Here is a 21873-nt window from a genome sequence, read left to right on the forward strand (position 1 = left end):
ATTCCTACCTGGGAGTATCAGCTAGGTAGACTGGGAGGTGCCACCATCAGAAGGATGTGCCCTTGCCCCACCCCAATCATCACATTCTTCATAATCCCCTTCGGTTATTTCGACAGCTGGTTTCTTCCATTTCTATTATCCTTTTAGGGATCTATGTTTCTGATCGTTGGCTGATCTCATGGGGCTATGTTTTTCTAAATATATATTGAAACATTAACCAAAAGCTATGTTTGTGTATGAATCTTTATTCCCTCCCTCTTCTAATTTTCCCGTAACATCTCACCATCTTTTTTGTTTCCTTATTTTTTCCTCTACTCCTAACTCCTTGATATCTATCAGAACTCCCACATATTTCTATCTGCAGATAAAATTATATTATATTTGATCCTAAAGACAAGTAAAAGTTGGGCAGATCCTGAAAAATTAGTAAATTGGTAGATTAATTTCTTATGAAAGTCCTATGTCCTTGTTAAAGAAAAACGATTATTGACACCTTTTTTTTTTTAAGGTAAGCAAGACTTTATTCAGGATTATTTTGATTAGTCACAATGAGGGGAGAGATGGGGTTCCACCTCAAATACAGTAAAGATACTGGGGATTTATAGCCAACAAGTGTGGGGGATGAAGAACTTGATCATTTAGCAAGGGTGGGGAGATTCTCACTAAGTGAACTTAGCAGGATTTTTGCTATAGCTGGGCTAGGCAGGTGTCAGAGAAGGCCCAAGGATCAGGCCTAGTCAAAAAGAGGGCTCAGAGGACCCTGTCTCTTTTTGGCCAAGGAGCAATGTTTTCATCCTGGTTGACATTATTCTCCCAGGCGGAGCTGTTATAAATGCTAAATTTCCATCACTGGATAATGTCAGAATCAAGAGTTTCTCTTTATCACTTGAGAAGAATTTATTTAAATATATTGCTGTAACATCATCTTTGACAACAAGCAGTAGAATAGGGCTGAAAAGAGTGACATCTTTAAGATGGGGAAAAATGTGTACGCTACACAATTTTTCAGTCTTTGTCTTATCATCTGTTATTTCCTTGAATATCAAGTGCCAACAAATGGCTACTGTGATACTCAAGAGTTTTAGAAACGATCCTGAACCCACATTATGGTTACATCAAAAATTAAAATTGTAGAGAATCCAATTTCTTAAGAATAGGAGATTTATATTTGACCAACTCTCTCATCGTTCCTCCCTGGTTTTCATCTCTATTTTTTTGTTTTCACTTTCTTAAATGGTCTCCACTGAAATAACACCCAGAAATGCAGCTTTACAATGTATGCACATTTTCTTTTTGAAGAATAAATGGCAAGTTATGGAGGGCAAATGTGGTGTCATGAGAGATCTGTGATAAGAGAGTTTGAAATGGTCACACAATGATTAAATTGGTTTCATCTAAAAAGTAACTTGCCCAGTTTAGGAATGCTGAATTTTAAAGATAAGCAGTTTTGAAAAAATTTTTTAAATGATTTACCAAATAATTTATATAAGATACTTCTAACAATTCGTGACTAAAAAAAAATAAATAAATAAGTGCTAAATTACATGCAGAAATAATAAACTGTGTTTTTGAAAGTGTGATATGGCAGATTTCAACAAATTCAAGAATGGATGTTAAACATTATTACTACCTCTATCCATCAGTTGTTTTTTTTTCTTATTGCTCAATCTAAGGTACTCTATCCTTATCTACTGAAGTTTTTCATCAAAGAAGAGATAGCTGAATCTTCCTCGTGGAATCTATTCTTATGCCAACTTATTTCTTGATTCCACTTATGATTTTCATTGGTTGTTTATATAAGAATACTAATAAAACCCACAAAAACAAACACCTAAAAATCCTCAACATATATTATGATTTAGTTTCCTATGTGACAAATTCTCTTAAATATATAGTGCATTTTCCACTATAATTCCAGAAACCAATGATTGTTTCTCTTGAGAAGTCTCAACTATCTTTTCCCAAAGGGTTATATTGTATGTTAAATTTTTGTAACCATAGGTTTTTTTTTTTTTTTAAGATTTTTTTTTTTTTTTTTTAGTTTATTCATTTAGAGAAAGAGAGACAGCACAAGCAGGGGAAAGGGCAGAGAGAGTATGTCAAGCATACTCCGTGCTGAGCACAGAGCCCAACACAGGGCTTGATCTTAGGACCCTGAGATCATGACTTGAGGCGACACCAAGAGTCAGCTGCTTAACCAGCTGTGCCACCCAGGCTCCCCTGATCATAAGTTTCTTCTCATTTCATTGGCTGTGCTTTCACTTGTCCACAACTGTGCTCTCAAACTATCAGCAAATCAGACCTGCGATAATAAATAAATCCATAATATAGGTTGATACATCTTCCCTCATGATTAGTTGCATTACTAAAATGATACCAGGCATTACAAAAAACTATTCGGAAAAATATCAGTATGAAGCTGATAAAAGGCCAAAGGATTTTTAAGGTGCATTTCTGTAGGTCACTCTTCTTAAGTTCAAAATACATGGACATCTATTTTAATTTAATTTTTTTTATGGAGAAAGATTCCTATTAAGAATTTATAACTTCTCACTTAAATTCAGTTACTTGTCGCCACTTTAATATGTCATTTTTTTTTAAATATGGCATTAGTAGGCTTGTATTGAGAGCTATAGATTCCTCAGGTCTTGGGGATGGAATTATTTTGCTCCCCAAGAATTAGGCACTTTATTCATTAGTCTTGGAAATCTTTACTGGAGATATGTGCATGTGCTGCGTTTTCTCTTCGTTAAATAACACGACATTATCATTTTATTTTGCAAGATGCTGATTGACACAGTGACTCCCAAGCATTTGCTCCTTGTAGGGAACTTCCATGGAGAGTAGACGATGGATCATACCCTAAGCATTCTACTATCATATCATTGCTTTAAGCCCGTCATTTAGGGGCCCCTGGGTGGCTCGGTCGGTTAAGCGTCTGCCTTCGTCTTAGGTCATGGTCCCAGGGTCCTGGGATCGAGTCCCGCATCGGGCGCCCTGCTCAGTGGGGAGCCTACTTCTCCCTCTCCCTCTGCTGCTCCCCCTGCTTGTGCTCTCTCTCTCTCTCTCCCTCTCTCTCATTCCCTCTCTTTCTCTCTCTGTCAAATAAATAAATAAAATCTTTAAACCCATTATTTACATGTGAATGTGAATAAACTGGGTCTCCATGTTTGGACATTAGGTACCTTTTTCACATACACCTAATGATGTAAAAAGAAAAAAAAAAGAGCATTCACCTAAATGGGAATAATAATATTGGAGAGTTTAAAAGTTGATAACTATTCTAGATCCATATTTCTAGGTATATGTTTATTAATTACTTGAAAATTCTGTCTAACTTGGGCACCAGAAAATGGTCTTTTTTTTTTTTTCAATTAGAAAATGTCAGCCTAACAACATCTGTACTAGTTGAACATTCAAAGTTAAGTTCTACCACATTTTTACAGATGGGGATATTGAGGCAGGATAACTTCTGCAGGTTGCCACGGCTAGTTGTAGAGCCAGAATACAAAGCCAGGCAGTCTGGTTTCAGAACCTGTGTTCTTAACTTTCTGCTTCTTTTATGATTGCCTACCAAAAATTCAATCATGATCACAAATAAAACCTCAGACACTGAAATCAAAGGACAATTTGTATTTAAAATGTGATTCAAATTGTCTAGAATGTTTGTGTACTAATCATTTTGAGGAGAAGTGCTGTTTAGCAAAATTGACAAGTTCTTAAGGTTAATTCATAGACCCTTGAACATATGCTTATATCCACCCCACTTCGCATGGTCTGTAGATACCAGTTGGAGAAACCCTGGAGAAGTAAAATGGTACAGACTTTAAATGTAGAGAAGCAGAGTGCCTATTATATGTCAGTTTCTAAAATAGGCTCCAGGGATAGAATGAGAAACAAAGATGTTGTGATCCCTGCCCTCTCAGAAATGTAGCAGATGTAGGCTTAGCATTTAATTGTTCCTTAATTTTTTTCATGAGTGGTATATCTAGGTTATGAGCCTTGAAAGTTTGCATCTTCTACAGCTTATACAACAATGACTGACAATGCATGAACTCAATCACCTTGTCATGTTGTGTGTTGAAAGCCTGTTTAAGGACTTCAAGAAACATAGCAGACAAATTACTATTTTGTATTGCTTGAAATGTATTGATTACTTTGCCCTTGACTGGTTCATACAATCACAGCAAATGTGCTGCTCATTTTCTTGTAAAGAAAATTTATTTCCTTTTCTTTAATAAGTCCTTAGAAAATTTGAAGCAAGCAAAATGATTTAGTGAAATGTTGTTTTAGGACTTGGAAGGCCACTTTGGACAATAGGTTCTTTACTTACTTGGCAGTTTCTTTGGGAAGTTTTGTTCTTACTGAATTTGTTTTTATTTTTAATCTTTTTTAAAAGATTTTATTTATTTATTGAGAGAGAGAGACAGAGAGAGCAGAGGCAGGGGGAGAGGCAGAGAGAGAGGGAGAGACAGACTCCCAGCGGAGCTGGGAGCCCGACATGGGGCTCGATCCCAGGACCTGGACATCATGACCTGAGCCGAAGGCTGAGATGCCCAACCGTTTAAGCCACCCAGGCGCCCCCCTGAATTTGTTTTTAAAATAAGGATTGTGGTAGAATGACATGGGTGTATCATATCAGATTTTATTTTGTTTCTACTATATATGCTTATTATGATCTGGAGATATATTTGAGAAAAAGTTCATATATTAAGGTGATTGTGATTTCATGCCCAGTAAAAAAAATGTTTAAATACATAGGAATCTAAAATTTCCCTACATAAAGTAAAGCAGTATACATTCTTTTAAAAAAAGTATTCCTTGAAAAGAAAAAAATAACCTCCTTAGAAATATGCTAAATTGATTGTAGGTTTTTAAATTGTTTGATGAAGTTATATTAATAGAGTATTACAGCAAAAAGCTTTTATTTCTTCAGAACTGATCTTTTAGTCCTTACTATTTAATTATTGTACTTCTCTCATATATCTAAACTGAAGTAGCTGGATATGGTGAAGATGTCTATATAGTAGGAACTACTGCATGAAGATATTATACCACTCAATTCCTTTTAAAACTTGGGTTTGAATTTTCAGTTCTGTTTTAATGGAAATTTATTCCCTCTTCAAACATGTGCATGCTTTAGCATACATGTGCATACTAGAACATGCTAAGCTCTGGAAATAACCAGAGCTCTGGCAGATGGGTGTTGGTAGGAGCCTCAGAACAGGTCAGGGTCCCTTGGTGAAGGCAGGAATACAGACAAAGCACTATGATACATACCATCACTGAAGTTTGACCATCAAAGGACAATTCATTATTGCACGTTTTGAAGGCCTGTGTTGAACAAAAAGTTTTGATAAGATAATAGTACATAATGCCAAATGATCCTTGGTGTAGTATAGACAATGCTTTTCAAACATATATCAATGTTTAAAATTTTAATATGTTTTAGGAATAGCTATAGTTTAGCCGTTATATGTTATATTTCAAAACTATATATCTTAATAATGAATATATATATATTAATAGCATCAAAATTTAGTAAATGCTGAGACATCAACTGTATTCTGCTTATGATATGACAGCACTTAAAAAAAAAAGTTGTATACGTCACTGTTTTCAGAGGAGCTAGCAGGCTCTTCAGGGAACTCCTAGTGAAATCAGGTCTTACTCACATGCCCCAGGAGGCAATATAGCTTTGGCCGTTTGGGCTCCGGGATCGAATGGTGTGCGTACTAAACCAGGCTTCACCACCTCTGGCTCTAGGATCTTGGATAGGTTGCTTACATCCCTAACCTTCACATGCTCACTCTATGAATGGAGGTAATAAGAAACACCTCAGAGGGTTGGTTATGGAACTTCACAACACGTATAAAACACTTAGATGCTGCGTGATCCGTAGGAAGTGCTACATTATTTACATTACAGGAATATGTCTATGTACTCTTAACATAGAATAAATTTAAATAAAGAAGTCAGTTCCACTTCTCAGGCCCTATGGACAATGAGCAGATTGGTGTTGCCCATCTCAGGCTCAAGCACGCTCCTTCCTCAGGACATTTATCCTCACTCTTTCCTGCAGCTCTCATGCTTTTCGTCCAGACGGTAGCATCGCTTGTTCAGGTGTTATCTTAAATACCTGCTCAGATAGTACCTTATATCAGGAAGACTTCCCTTCCTGCCCAATATGAAACACTCCTGCACCCCTGACATGCCCTATCTCTTTTACCCTGCTGTATTGTTTTTTTTTTTCCCCTTGGCACTTATCATCGTCTACACTCTATGTATTTCCTTCTGTATTTGCATCATCTGCCTCCGCTCTCTCGAACGTGAGCTCTGTGATGGCAGGGACTTCATTCCCTGTAGCGTGCTTGTCCCAGTGTGCAAAGTGGTGCATGGAACAGTCGGTGCTCAGTCAATATTGTGAAGGAATTCACGCGAGACTTCTGTCCTCTCAGTCTGTGCTGGCCTCCTGTCCTTTCATATTGTGGCCAGCTTGTGGCACGGAGTGAGGTTCTAGTGCTTTAAACAGTAAAACTTGGCCTCCGAGTGCAAGCCAACCACACAGCATGGACTGCTCAGCACCAAACACGTCGCTCTTTTACAACCCTGGAAATCAAACCAAAACACAACCAGCCTGACTGCCAAGAACACATTGAGAGGCTGTACGGTAGCTGAAGAGCCGTTTGAGTGATTTTTAAGAGATTTTCAAGCGTGGTGTTGAGTTTTAACTCTCATTGACAGTGGAAGCTTGAAATCTTCTCTCCCAATCGCTGACATGCATCCCCCTGAGTCTCTTGGTTCACTCAGTCTCTCTACCGGAGTATCAGGGGACAGTGATCACAGTGAACTGGGAGCTCTCATTGTAAATGAATTCATACTCCCATGAAATTCAGAATCACTCAGGTAGTTGGGTCTCTTACTAAGTCTTTATACATTCAGATTCTAAAACTCAGCCTGTGGTAGAAGTGACAACAAATCTAATAGAATAAACATATATAAACCTTTGGGACAGCTGCTACAGAGCTCTATATTCTAAATAAAATACATTTGCTATTTATTATCTAGAAAGCAGTTTAACTCTTAAACTCCATTCCTTGGCCTGATGGTGTGCATACTTCACAGGCCTCATCTGACTCCGAAAAACACAAACTAAATAATAAGGTAGAAGCTGGTTTTATGAACCCATTCAGACTTGCCTGAAAACTTGCCCCGGGTTTTTGAAAAATTGACCCCTAAAAGGCCATACCTCCTTCCCAACAGGCAATTTACCCTGTAAAAGATTTCTTTTTTAAAAAATGACAGAAATATAGCAATGCTGAAAATAAGAGTACGTGAGAAAATTTAGGATATGAGTAAGGAGCCATTAGTCAAGTTTATGAGGGAAAAAAACCCTACATTTAGTTCCCTGTGCTCTTGTCTCTGGGTGACTGTTTTCGTATTTGTAGCCACAATGGGAGGAAAACACCAGTGGGAAGGAAGTGACAAAAACAGTAGGGGAGGCACCTATCCCGAGAGCAAAAGTGCCCCAGGGAGCTGACATGACAAGCCATGGCCCTGGGGATCAATGAATTTGCATCAGCCATGAGAGAAAAGCCATAGTCTCTAAAAGAGAAGTAGCCTGCACTTTAAGAAACCTAACTGTGGTCAAGAAATAATTTTAAAGATGAAAATAACAAATTAGCTCAACTGGTATGCATGCTTTCCAGGGAGAGTATCTTTTTCCAGACTTTTTCTGCCTTTAGTGTGTCCAGTCTGGTGGTGAGTCTGTTGGGTCAGAAGCAAGGGCTGGAGTGCTAACTGCACCTCCTCTGTGGGGTTTGGTTGTGATGTTTTTATTTTCCTGGGGTCATTGAAACAACACCCTGTCCCTGGAAAAGAGCACTCGATTTTAGCCTCCTCCACAATTTACATTTGTTATTTGTTCTCCCGTGAGTTACACTGATTGAAGAAAACTAAAATAAGGGGGTGGGGATCAGGGAGTGTGGTTCCTTTTTTTTTTTTTTTTTAATTATGCCTTTGAGAAAATGTCTTAATGGAGTTAGTATTTGACCACATTTTCCCTAACAGAGAAGGTTTGCCAAGCATTATCCTTTATCTACCTTACCTTTTTCTCATAGCTTTTTAATTTGCCACAGAGAGAACGTAGGTTTTTTTTTTTTAATTATGGTCACAACTAGTTTCCATCATGCTACAAATAATTTGACATCCTAGATTTCTCTTTGGGACTTCATTTGTTGTTTGAAACCCTATTCATAAAACAGTAGGAAAATAGTGGTATGCATTTATTTGAATTGAGAGGAATGTTTCGTATGCCTTGAAAATATTGCCCTCTGTGGCTATCAAAAATAAAGTGGCATGGTATAGAATTGTTGAATCACTGTGTTGTACACCTGAAACTTATATGGCACTGTATGTTAACTATAATGGAATTAAAATAAAAAAAAACTTAACAAAGAAAAAAAATAAAGTGGCATGAAAAATAGAACCCACAGAAAGAAATTAACATTTTAGAAATTAACCATCTGTTTGAGCTCAGTTAACAAAATATCCTGCAAGGCCTCCCTTAACATGATATTCCTGAACTGTTCCTGGAAACAACAGGGTGAATTTACTATCCAATTGAAACTGATAAGAAAGTTGGCTTTGACTTTCATTAAATAAACCCAAGATTCTACATCCACTCTGGGACTCTTTGTTTTAAGTTATCTATAATTTTCTTGCTTACAGTCAATGCTAATAAATTTTCTACCACAGCGAAGGCAATAGTGGTACAGTTCTATTAGATACTGTTATTATGTTTTTTAATCTACCTGCTGTCATTGACCTTGAGCCCAAATGTTATTTGTTGAGAATAAAAACACTAGTCTTGCCTTTGTGTAATACAGTGGGTCTCAGCCCCAGCTGCATTAGAATCACCAAGGGAGCTTTTGAAATGTACTGAACCCTGGGTCTTAGCGGATACTCTGATTTTAATTGGTCAAAGATGGAGCTCATCGTCCTAGTTTTCAAAGTTCCCCAGGTGATTCTAATGTGCAGTAAGATCGTGGACCACTAGTTTGAAGGCCATTCTGTTCTCGATTGGCTTTGCTTCCCTCAGTCAGTTGCAGCAAAGCCATTTACTATGTGATCTTGGGTTTGTATTTTCACCTCTCTTTCAATTTCCTTATCTGTCGGATAGGGCACTAAGAGTACTGAAATCATAAAATCATTTTGAGAGTGAGTGAGTTATTGAATTTTAAGAATTGAGAATAGTGCCTGAAACATAAGTTGTGCAATCCAGGTTAGCTGTTCTGAGCATTATCATCTCAGTTTTTAAAATCCAGTGATAATTCTCAGGCTTTGGATTGCTCCCTTACGTATACTTCCTAACTTGTGCTCTTCTGAAACATCTGCGCATTTGTGCTTTCACCGTACAAGCATACCGCATTTTATTGCCCTTCCCTTTATCGCACTCCTATATTTTACAAATGGAAGGTCTATGGCAACCCTACATCAAGCAAGTCTGTCGGCGCCATTTTTCCAACAGATTTGCTCAATTCATGCCTCTGGTAGTTCTCACAATATTTCAGACATTTTCTTCATTATTTTTTTATGGTGGTCTGTGTCTGTGACCTTTGATTTTACCATTGAAATTGTTTGGGGGCCCCACAAACCATGCCCGTGTGAGATGGCGAACTCAATAAATGTATGTGTTCTGAGCGCTCCACTGACTGACCATTCTTCCATGTCTCTCTCTCTCTTTAGCCTGTTTCCCGAGACACAACAATATTGAAATGAGGCTAATGAATATTCCACAGTGGTCTTTAAGTGTTCAGGTGAAAGGAAGAGTCACACATCTCTCACTTTAAATCAAAAGCTAAAAATGATTATGTATAGTATAGATAGATAGATTTCTATTATATATTTTGGAAGGCTTGTTGAAAGCCTCTGAAATCAGCTGGAAGCTAGGTTTCTTGATGAGTTAGCCAAGCTGCGAATGCAAAGGAAAAGTTGCTGAAGGATATTAAAAGTACTACTCCGGTGAACACAAATGATAAGGAAGTGAAACAGCCTTATTGCTGATGTGGAGATAGTTCTAGTGGTCTGGAGAGAAGATCAAACCAGCCACAGCATTCCTCTAGGCCAAAACCTAATCCAGAGTAAAGCCCTCACTCTCTTCAATTCTCTGAAAGCTGAGAGAGGTGAGGAAGCTGCAGAAGAAAAGCTTGAAAGTGGCAGAGGTTTGCTTATGAGGCTTAAAGAAAGAATCTGTCTCCTGGTCATAAAAGTGCAAGGTGAAGCAACAAGTGCTGATGTAGAAGTTGGAACAAGTTTTCCAGATCTAACTAAGATACTTAACGAAGGTGGCTACCCTAAACAACAAACTTGTTGTGTAGATGAAACAGCCCTATTGGAAGAAGATGCCATCTAGGGCTTTCATAGCTAGAGAAGAGAAGTCAATGCCTGACTTTCAAACTTCAAGGACAGGCTGACTCTCTCGTTAGGGGCTAATGCAGCTGGTGATGTTCGGTAGTAGCCAGTGTTCATTGACCATTAGGAAAATCCTAGGGCCATTAAGAATTATGCTAAAATATTTTGCCTGTGCTCTATGAATGGAACAACAAGCCTGGATGACAGCACATTTGTTTACAATATGGTTTACTGAGTATTTTAGGTCCACTGTTGAGATCTACTTGGGAAAAATTTTTTTCTTTCACTGTATTACTGCTCATTGATAATGCACCTGGCCACCCAAGAGCTCTGGTGGAAATGTGCAATGAGATTAATGTTGTTTTCATTACTGCTAACACAACATCCATTCTGCAGCCTATGAATCAAGGAGTAATTTCAACTTTCAAGTCTTATTATTTAGGAAACACATTTCATAAGGCTATAGTTGCCATAGATAGTGATTCCTCTGATGGGTCTGAGCAATGTATATTAAAAACTTTCTGGAGAGGATTCGCCATTCTAAATACCATTCAGAACATTTGTGAATCATGGGAAGAGGTCAAAATGTCAACATTAATAGGAGTTTGGAAAAAGTTGATTCCAACCCACAGAGATGACTTTGAGGAGTTCAAGACTTCAGGGGAGGGAGTAACTGCAGATGTGGTGGCCAGAGCAAGAAAACGAAAATTAGAAGTGGAACCTGAAGACATAACTGAATGGTGGTGATCTCATGACGTAACTTGAGTGGATGAGGGAGTTGCTTCTTACGGATGAGCAAAAAAAGTAGTTGCTTGAGATTGCATCTACTCCCGATGACGATTGCTGTGGAGATTGTTGAAATGGCAACAAAGCATTTAGAATATTGCATAAACTTGATGGATAAAACAGTGGCACTGTTTGAGAGCATTGACTCAAATATTCGAAGAAGTTCCACTTTGGGTAAAATGCTGTCAAACATCATCGCATGCTACAGAGAAATCATTTGTAAAAGGGAAAGTTAATTGATACTGCAGACTTCACTGTTGCCTTATTGAATGGAGCACTGGGTGTTATACGCAAACAATGGATCATGGAACACTACATCAGCAACTAATAATGTAATGTATGGTGCTTAACATAACATAATAATAATAATAAAAAAAAAGAAATTGCCACAGTCACCTCAGCAGCTGCCACTCTCATCAGTCAGCAAAAAGATTATGACTCACTGAAAGCTCAGGTGATGGTTAGCACTTTTTAGCAATAAAGTACTTTTTAATTAAGGTATATACATTGTTTTTTTTTTTTTCCTTTAGGCATAATGCTATTGCACACTTAATAGACTGCAGTATAGTGTAAACATAACTTTATATGCACTGGGAGACCAAAAAATTCATTTGACTCATTTTACTGTGATATTCACTTTATTGCAGTGATCTGGAACCGAACCCACAATATCTTTGAGGTATGCCTGTATTATAAAACTCAGTGAAACTTTTGATTTTATTCTGAGTCAGCCATTTAAATGTTGTATGACCTGGCACAGATTAACTCGATTTTCTCATTATATCTATTGCATAGAGTTTGTGTGAAAATTAATTTTAAAAATTGAATGACGCATAGTAAACATTCAATGAATGTCACTATAATTATTTCTTTTATTAGCTTTATGGTGCTATTGCTATTATTAGCTGTGGTATTTCAGAAGACAACTAAATCACAATACAGCAGATATATTTTTATATTTTGTATGTGCTTTTAGCCAAACTAAGCAATCACATAGGCATAATAAGCACTCTGAAACTGAATCAAACAAGTTGTAATTGCCTGCTCTTTAGCCAGCATGATGCCTAGGTAGGAAGTATAACAAAAACATAAGCCATAAAATCCTTAAATTTTAAATCCTTACAATCTCTACAGTCTCATCCTGAGAATCAGTTTGAAGTATTGCATAGTGGTAAGCCAGAGAGGCTCCTTCAAATTCCAAATGCTGACCTCTTTATAAGTCATGACCTTTCTGTAGGTACTGCTAACTCTTGGGGTTTTCAATCATGTATCTTGACTTGATAAAGGCAAAACAAGGAGTTGGCTTGATAGTGTAAAAAAAGGGGGGGGCAGATTTTTATATTTTGTGCTTCTGTATATGTTTTTTCTACTCCTTACATTTTGTAGAATTCAATGTATATACCCTAGGATTATAATCAGCATGGGCTCCAGGGCTTGAACTTCAGTTGTGATAGAAGACATGGAGAGAGAAAGCATTTTCGTGTCTCCATATTTAGCATATTCATGCTTTTATTTTCATACCAAATTCTTAATAATTTGTTTGGAAAGACTATGCACAGTCATAATATACTGTAAGATTGTTACCATGGTTTAGGTGTTTTAAGTGTGACATTAAGATATCTAATTTTCAGAAGCCTTAGAAGGAGAAGGTCAGATGTAGATATGCTTTCCTAGATTTAGTCTGTGTCTTGAAGAAATTACTTCAATCCGTGTGCTGAGTGAAGGAGAAAAGAAGAAACCAATTACAGTTGGAGAAATCAAATGAAATATAATCACTAACGTACTTTATTCTAACATCATATCCTGCTAAAGAGTGTCACATTCATGCCCTTTAGAGAGAAAACTCATTTTCTGTAATTTAATATTGAAGGTTCTATTTCCATTGTTATGAATTAAGAGTCATGCAGCTGACACATCACACATGTCTGAAAAAGTTAACCTGTTTCAGTAAGATGGTTCTTTAAGATCAGCTCTTTCTTGTGAATTCCCAGAGTTTGTGAATGGTACCATCATCTACCTAGGCACTGAAGCAAGAGCCCTAAAAAACAGCCCCAAGTCTGCCATTTTGCTAGGCATTTCATCTTTCATTTCTCAAATCTGTCTTCCCCTTCTCTGTCTCTGCCAACACTGCCCTCGTACAGATTCCTCAGTATGATTCTACCATTGTACGAGCTGTTTCCTTCTTAGACCCATTTCCTACATTGCTGTAGAGTGACATCTCTAACATGTAAATCTGGTCATATTACTCTCCTGAATGAAGTCCACACTTGTCTGATTCCTCTTACACCCAACACTCCAAGACTTCGTTTTGTACTCTGAGACTCCATCGAAATGTTCATAGATCAACAAATAGATTCAGTCCTATCAGATATAACCCAAGACCTCAACATCCTGAGATTGCCAAATAAAGTTACATTTCCTTTAATATATGACTGAACTTAACCTTTCACGTAATTTCAGCATTTCCCCCCAAAGAATGGTTATGTGTTTTACAGAAGTGTCTGGGTGGTTTCTTAGTCACCATAATAAGCCTTTCTCTGTCCAAAACCTCCTTGATCTGAAGCCCAGCACCTCCCTTCACTGCTCTTCTCCCAGTATGCCATGCCCCAAATTCCCTTCCTTAACTACCCTTTGCTCAGGTGACACTAGTTTTGGCTTGTAAGAAAACTTATTAAAAGGTGCTGGAATATGACCAAAGGTCATTTTAAAGAAGAGAAAAATTTAACCCAAGGTATTACCATCATTTCATCAGATTTTACCCTATTGATGAACATTACATGTTTCTTTTTTTTTTCTCCTACTGTTCGTACTTCTTTTTTTTCTTCTTACTTTCTTCTACTCTTCCTGGTGTTATAAACAGTGTTGCAGTGCTACTTTTATTTTATATCTCCTTAGATGTTATTATGATCCACATTCCCACCAGCACCATTGCCAGGTATGAATAGTATCCATCTTTTATATTATCATCAACATGAAAAACAAAAATTACTATCTGTTGTCTCAAGTTGCATCTTTCTGACTACTACTGTGATAATATATCTTAAACATTCATAAGCTAATCCTTTATCATTCTCTGTGAGACTTGCCTGTCATACATCTTTTGCCCATTTTTTCTTTTGGGTTTTCTTCTTATGAATGTCTATCTTTTCCACCATGACATGTCAGTTTCCCGTCTTGCTGAAGAAGACCACTCTCACAGTAAGATTTTGTTTTGTTTTTTAATTTTCAATTTAGATTTTCAATTCACATGGAATTTATTTTTTTATGGTTTCAGGGTGGCGTTCATGTAGACATGCTGCACAGCTATTAAGAACACACTCTGTTTGGGGTGCCTGGGTCTGCCTTCGGCTCAGGTCATAATCCCAGGGTCCTGAGATCGGGCTGCATCGGGCTCCCTGCTCAGTGGGAAGCTTGCTCCTCCCTCTCCCTCTGCCTGCTGCTCGCCCTGCTCATGCTGTCTCTCTCGCTGTCAAATGAATAAATAAAATCTTAAAAAAAAAAGAACACACTCTGTTTATAAGATATCATCTGGAAATAGATATGTGATTAGTGAAAATGCAAGATGTGGATTTGTCACTATATTTTAACAGCCCCCAGTTTATACACACAGAAGGGGGATGAAAGGATAACTAAGTGAGAGAATAAGAAAATAAATAAGAAAGGATAAGTAAGAGAGAAAAAGTACTAATGTGTACATACTAGTTTGGATGGCAAGGAAAAAATGGAAATTATAAGCCTTCTTTGGAAAAATACATTTGTGTTCCTTAAACAACCATGCTTCTCACAGGGCAGCCCTAATGAGCCTCCTGTCTTCATGGTTGCCACTCTGTTATAGAGATAACCCTGCCTTCTCCCAAAAGGTGTATTTTGGCAGAATTCCTCCCACACAGAAGCCAGGACTAAGAGCTCTCAGCCTCACACAAAGCCCGAGGGCCTCCATCTTCCATTCTGTTGTTCTGCCATCCCTTAGAGCGTTAGCCTCTTTTGCATGGTCACAGCTAATTGCACACACGCCTCTGCCCTAATGTACGGAGAGCAAAAGAAAGGATGTTCAGGGTAAGGGTTTCCTTTTATGCAAGTTACACACATTCTTTCCACTCACGTTTCATTGATGAGAACTTAAGTACATGACCAAACCTAGCCACATGTAAAAGTGGGAAATGTTGCATGTGGCTGGCAACTATGTACCCAGAAGGAAGGGAAAACTGGATTGTACTAGGGGAACAATCAGCAGTCTTCACCATATCATTTATATTATTTTCATTGTCTATTCTTGCTTTGCTGTTCTATCTTAAAAGTTTTGATTTATAATAGGTTGTTTTGCTTAGTTCAATTAAATAAAAATATTAGCCATGTTCTTGCAATTCCTGTGATTAAAAATGAATCTTTTTATCATGGGTCCCTTATCAGGCATCTCTCTGAACTACTGTCAGGTTGTATTTATTACAACTGTAAAGAGATAAGAAAAACTTGGGATTTCCTTGTCTCAAGAAATAGGCAAAGTTAAGTGAAAGTGTAAAGCATTCTTCCCTCTATGATTATGCAAATGGCTATTTGCAAACTGACTTGAAATTTAATGGTGGTAATGTGGCAAGATTTTTAAGATATGATGTGTTAAGTATTGAAGCTTCAGGGATTCCCACATTGTCTCTTGGGAGGCATGCGAGTAATTGTTGCCAGTTCAGGGTGTGTGTGTGTATGTGTGCGCGCGCGCACGCACGGACATTCATCTATCAGTCTTTTTTACCTTGGAAACATTTGGAATAGCTCAACAAGTAATGAATAATGAAACATTACAGAAGATAATCCTTGCAAACATAAGATGCACAGCTAAATTTATTGTCATCAAGTCTGTAAAATTGTATTTTAAATATTATATTTTTATATTTTCAACTGTGGCAGACCTTTACTGAAAAAGAAGAAACGGAAAAGAGAAAGTAAAACACAACCCTTCAGACATCTCCAGACATTTCCATTTCCTTTGTGCCTGAGAGTTGAAACTGACAAGTTCAGTGAATGAAACACTACCTCCAATGAATTCCCAAATGTATCATATAAAACAGGGAAGAAAAGGCACTAAAATATTTTTATAACTCTGGCTTCAAATTTTTTCTGTGTATTAAATAAGTTGTCAGCTTATTCTTGGGTTTGTTTCTGTGAGAGTCTAGAAAACTAGCAAGGGATTGTGATCGATGGGTTTATGCTAAGCTTTTACCCACTAAATCTCTGCAGAGGAAACCCCTTCCTCTCCCCTTGCCTGAACAAAGGAAGAGGTAAATTAAGGTCCAGGAAATGAAGAGAATTTTAATAAGCTCCCTAAAACGAGGGCACTTGTAAGCAGGGGAGGGGGAAGAGGCATATTTAAGAAATATGTAGGAGATTAAATGGGCGGGATTTGATGATTCTTTAATAAGGGGCATGGGAGTAAGGAAGGGAGAGGAACTTGTAGGTTGGGTGACCCAGGTGGATTCTAGCACTTGTGTAAATAGGGGATCTTAAAGGATGAGTATATCTAATGTGCAAGAAAATGCAGTTAAGTTGACTACTGGATGTCCTGGATTCCTATAGACAACTGAATATGAGCCTGAAGATTAAGGGAGAATCAGGACTGGAGATCCAGGTTTGGAAGTCATTGCAAAACCCAGAGAGAATAAATAGAATTTCTATGTGTGTATGTGTGTGTGTTTGAGAGGGACAATTTTCCCATAATAATTACTGTAAATGACTTCAGTATACCCTTTCCAGGACACAGGAGCAAACTGAAACTCATCTCTCCCTAATTTCTCTGTAGGTGACTAGTAGTCCTTACATTGACTTCTTCATTCACTAAAGTCCTTACAATCAGATTTTGAGTGATCTTTGCAGTCACTTCTTCCATTTCTTTTTCCTTTGCTCTCTGAGCACTCATCAGCCTAGTTTTCTTTCAAGGTCTTGAACATGCCATGCTCAGTCCCAACTCACAACTTTGAACTTCTGCTTCTGAAGAGGGTACCTCTGATGAAGATCTCTTAATTTCTCTCATTCATCTGATCTCAACTTGACAGTCATTATCAGGAAACCTCTGAACCCCCTTTGTTCCCTACACTTTGCTTCCTATTTATAGTTCCTATCATTGTTGATGTTTATTTACTTCTGTGATTATTTGATTGTTCATTTCCCTCAAGAGAATATAGGCTCCATGAAGACAGAGTCTATGGTTGTTTAGTTCAACATTGCATCCGTTACACCAACACAGTGTCTGTCCCTGGTTCTCTGGGTTCTGTTCCTGGGTTCTAAACGCAGAGTCCTTAGAAAGATAATCAGTTTTGTTATTCCCAAACTTGACATATTAGTGTCAGAAGATAAGTTTACAAGGGTGACTAAGAAGAAATTCTTCAAGAGGTGGGATGATTGTATGTATGTCTACATGTGTCTGTGTCCATGTGTACATGCTTGTTTATGCTAGAGCCTACAATATTGGCTGATGGATATGATGTAGGGTGTGAGAGAGAAAAGTCAAGACACCATGTTTTTTGGCCCGAGCAACTTTCAGATGGTTAGAGTTGCTACATCCTGAGCTGGGGAAGACTCCCCAAGGAACAGATTTATTGAGTAAGTGAATGAGTAAAAGAAATAAAGAATGAATGATTTTTAATAGAAATGCAGCTTTTACATCTTTATCACAGTGACCTAACTGATGATAATGTGTTTGAAAGCCTTACTAGACCATTGTAATGAACAAACTAATTTACATTTAGTAGCTTCCCATTTGCATGTAAGCCATGCATTGTAAAGTATTTGGCCTTGCAAGTAGGTTAAATATGCCTCCAGGAAACCCTCTTCACAATATTAATTTGCTTAACAAGCTCTTTCTTCTTAGATATTAGAAATGGAAATTTAAGCCCAGACGAGGAAGACTGCCTCTAGATCTGAAGTCAAAACTAATGACTTCTTACTATTATAAAAATTTGACAACATGAGCACGTACGTGATTGAGATGAAAACCCTGCAAATGTCACAGATGTACACCTTTGAACAAACACTAACACCAGTTGCTTTTATTCAGTTCACTTTACAGGTACTTCACAGATTATTCAAATAGGTCTTTTACATATCTGAAAGAGTTTACAGTTCCTAGCTTTTAGAGTCACAGTTTGAAATAATATGTTCTGTGCCAATTTCGGAAGCTCACCATTAGCATCCACCAAAGTACAAGCGGGCTTATCATTGTGAAAGACCTTCATTCACTAAAGTCCTTACATTCACTTCTTCATTCACTAAAGTCCTTACAATCAGATTTTGAGTGATCTTTGCAGTCACTTCTTCCATTTCTTTTTCCTTTGCTCTCTGAACACTCATCAGCCTAGTTTTCTTTCAAGATCTTGAACATACCATGCTCAGTCCCAGCTCACAACTTTGAACTTCTGCTTCTGAATGAGGGTACCTCTGATGAAGATCTCTTAATTTCTCTCATTCATCTGATCTCAACTTGACAGTCATTATCAGGAAACCTCTGAACCCCCTTTGTTCCCTACACTTTGCTTCCTATTTATAGTTCCTATCATTGTTGATGTTTATTTACTTCTGTGATTATTTGATTGTTCATTTCCCTCACGAGAATATAGGTTCCACGAGGACAGAGTCTATGGTTGTTTAGTTCAACATTGCATCCGTTACACCAACACAGTGTCTGTCCCTGGTGATCACTTACTAAATAGTTATTGAATCAATCTATAAAGATAAGGTATCTGCCTGAAGTCACACACCTAATTAGTGGCAGAGCCAAGGTTTTGATTCAGGCTACTAGTCATCTACAGAGAAATTAGGGACAGATGAGTTTCAGTTTGCTTCTGTGTCCTGGAAAGGGTATATTGAAGTCATTTACAAGTAATTATTATGGGAAAATTGTCCTTCTCAAACACACACACACACACACACACACACTCACACTCACTCACTCACTCACAACATGCAAACACAATGTAGCTGAGCCGACAAGATATAAATCAATTGTAGTACAACTGTACCTCATCCCTGTGTTTCTCTAGACTTTCTCTTTCCCCACGGCTCAAAACTACTTTCCAGCTATCTGCACATGGTAGTACCATGGGGCACTTCAAGCACAGCATGTATTCTTTCATTTAACAAATATTTATTGAATACCCGTTCATCATTAGCATTGCTCTAGGTATTAGGAACTAGCAGTAAACAAGGTAAATAAAGGCTCTTCTGTTTACAAAAAAGATTTTTTTTTCCTGGTGGTGAAAGGACTTAAAAATATGAAATATTATTGAAAGATGCATGATATGAGTAAAATAAAGCATAAGCCATAAGAAAACAAGACCCATGTTTTAGGTTGGATAACCATTTTTTAGCTTCTTTGAAAAATGAGATACACTCTGGGACTGATAGAGCAAGGAGCCAGCCATGCAAAAATGGGGGGAGAGCAGCTTGTGTAAAGGCCTGAAAGCAAGATGGAAGGGAGGTTGGGGCAGAAGGAAGGCCAAAGTGGAGGGAGCATATGAGTGAGAGAGGGAAGGGCCAAAGCTGAGGTTGGAGAAATAAGTAGGGGTAGACAGGGATGACTTTGAATTTTAAGTATAAAAAGAAACCTTGTGGGTGATTTAAATATAAGAGTAAAATAATTTTATTTAAATTTTACAAAGCTGTCTGGGGCTACTGTGTGGAGAATGAATTCTAGGAATAAGCTGGAAGCAGAGAGTTTGGCCATTGAAACAGTCCATGCTATAGACAGTGATGGTTTGGTCCTAGGTAGAGATGGAAAGAAATGGAATATACAGAATAAGTAACTCCATCCTTCTGTCTCAGACATCTCTCTTCCTCATGGATTCTTCACATTGGTTATCACATTTACCCTCCACTCAAGTTGGCCAAACTAATAATTTCAGTTACCTTCACCTTTCATTCCTTTTCTTCACCCTCGACCAGCAGATCACTAAATCCTACCAGATAATGACCAAAAATGGCTTGTTGTAATAGTTCTTCATCTCTCTTTTCACTGCCTTATCTTTGGTTCCATAATTCCTTACATGAAATTTTTAAGAGGTTTCTAACTACTCTCTCTACCTCGGATCTCAGGTCCCTCAAATCTGTTCTTCAATCTTGCCATAAGATCTGCATCTTTCTAAACACAGTGCTTTCAGATTACTGTTATAAATACTCTTTGACTTCTCATTGCTGATAATCTTTTCCCTCACTTTGCTAGAAACAAAGCCATTTTTCTAACAAAAGTTTTAGCAGAAACCAAATATGTGAAAGATGAGCTCTTCTTAGCAAGGATGCTCTATCCCCTGTCTCCATGCTTACAACTATAGTACTGCAAGGCACTGGCTGTTACTGCCTCCCAACCCTCAGTGCTACTTGCCATCCATGAACTCAACATCTCTAAAATACCATCTATTTTACCCTTTATTCCTTTGAAATTCATCTTCTGCCCATATGTCCTTCCCTGTTCTTCTCCCTGGCCGCATGAATTAATCTTTGAAAATCTATCTCAAATATTTCTCTGTATTGTAGTATTGTTTCTAATAGCAAGGAAAATAGAAACAACCTAAATACCCACTGAGATGACTTGTTAGATAAGGGTATGTCATATCTTTTTAATGAATTTAGAGTAAATTAGAGTATGTCCTATCTTTTTAATGATGTTTTTAATGAATATGCTATACTAAGAGAGACCCATTTCTATTGATGAGAGGTAGTGATTTTTCTTCATAATCATCAGATTCTCTTAAAGCCAATATCCTTTTATAAAGGTTCAATATTTTTTTCAGACTTTTCTACTTTGCAGAAGAATGAAATATGACATACTTTCCTCTCCTATTTCCCAGGGAGCTCCTAATTTCTTGATTAAAAGCTTAATTTCATTCTCTTTTCTTACACAGTAGGTGTTATCCTTTGGCATTTATGGTAAAGATTTATAACAGTAATGAAATTTTCCAAACTAAATAGAAACAATGCCATAGGCAAGCAAATGAGTACAATTTAATTTTTTTCTATAATAAAATTCTTACTGTGTACAATATCAACACAGTCTACTCATTTTGGATTTTAGGTGTACACTTGTGATTTAGAGCCAACATTTAAACATATGCTGTTTTGAATTTCCTTGTGCTACTGTTAATAAATTTTACTTTTTCCTAGAGTCCGAATTCCTCCAGCATTAGGAAGAAGAAATATATTTGTATATATGCTCTATGCACAGATATTTATGTTTCCTCAGATGCCTCTTGAGAGTAAGCTGGATTAAGAGATTCTCCAAGGCCTATTATTGTTCTTCTTCAGCTGAAGAATTCACAAAACAGAATTTATATTCCACAAATTAAAAGAAAAAAATATTGTTGATTTTCTTCCAATTTTAGATTACCATACCCTTATAAATAATGTATTTTCATCCTTAATTTATTTTTTTTTCTGCTAAGGAAGTACCACCTCAAAGTTTGCAAATTACCACTGAAATATTATAGCTTTTCTTTTGGTAACATGCTGCAAAATAACTAACATTTCTGTAGAGTTTTACAAATTTGCAAAGTGTTTTTATACCTACTCTATTACTTGTTGCTTGTAATATTCAGTAAGGAAAATGACAGCTATTTCTGCTGGGGTTTTTTGTTTGGTTGGTTTGGTTTTTGTTTTCATGTAAGAAACTGACTTAGCAATGTTGGGTAATTTTTG

The 21873-nt window shown here is 37.3% G+C and overlaps 1 protein-coding gene across 4 annotated transcripts in view; it reads left to right on the top strand.

The window, feature by feature from the left end:
* Positions 1-21873, top strand: part of TMTC2 (transmembrane O-mannosyltransferase targeting cadherins 2) — a 388107-nt gene that overhangs the window by 342273 nt on the left and 23961 nt on the right. The window contains exon 12 of one of the 4 annotated variants that reach the window (XM_078076383.1): positions 9748-9798. The exons of the other annotated variants lie outside the window; for them this stretch is intronic. Coding sequence (XP_077932509.1) covers positions 9748-9780 — 33 coding nt within the window. The 3' untranslated portion in view covers positions 9781-9798. Of the gene's footprint in view, positions 1-9747; positions 9799-21873 lie in introns of those variants that run through there. 4 annotated transcript variants of the gene reach the window in all.

This window comes from Halichoerus grypus, chromosome 6 (assembly GCF_964656455.1).
Source record: "Halichoerus grypus chromosome 6, mHalGry1.hap1.1, whole genome shotgun sequence".
NCBI lineage: Eukaryota > Metazoa > Chordata > Mammalia > Carnivora > Phocidae > Halichoerus > Halichoerus grypus.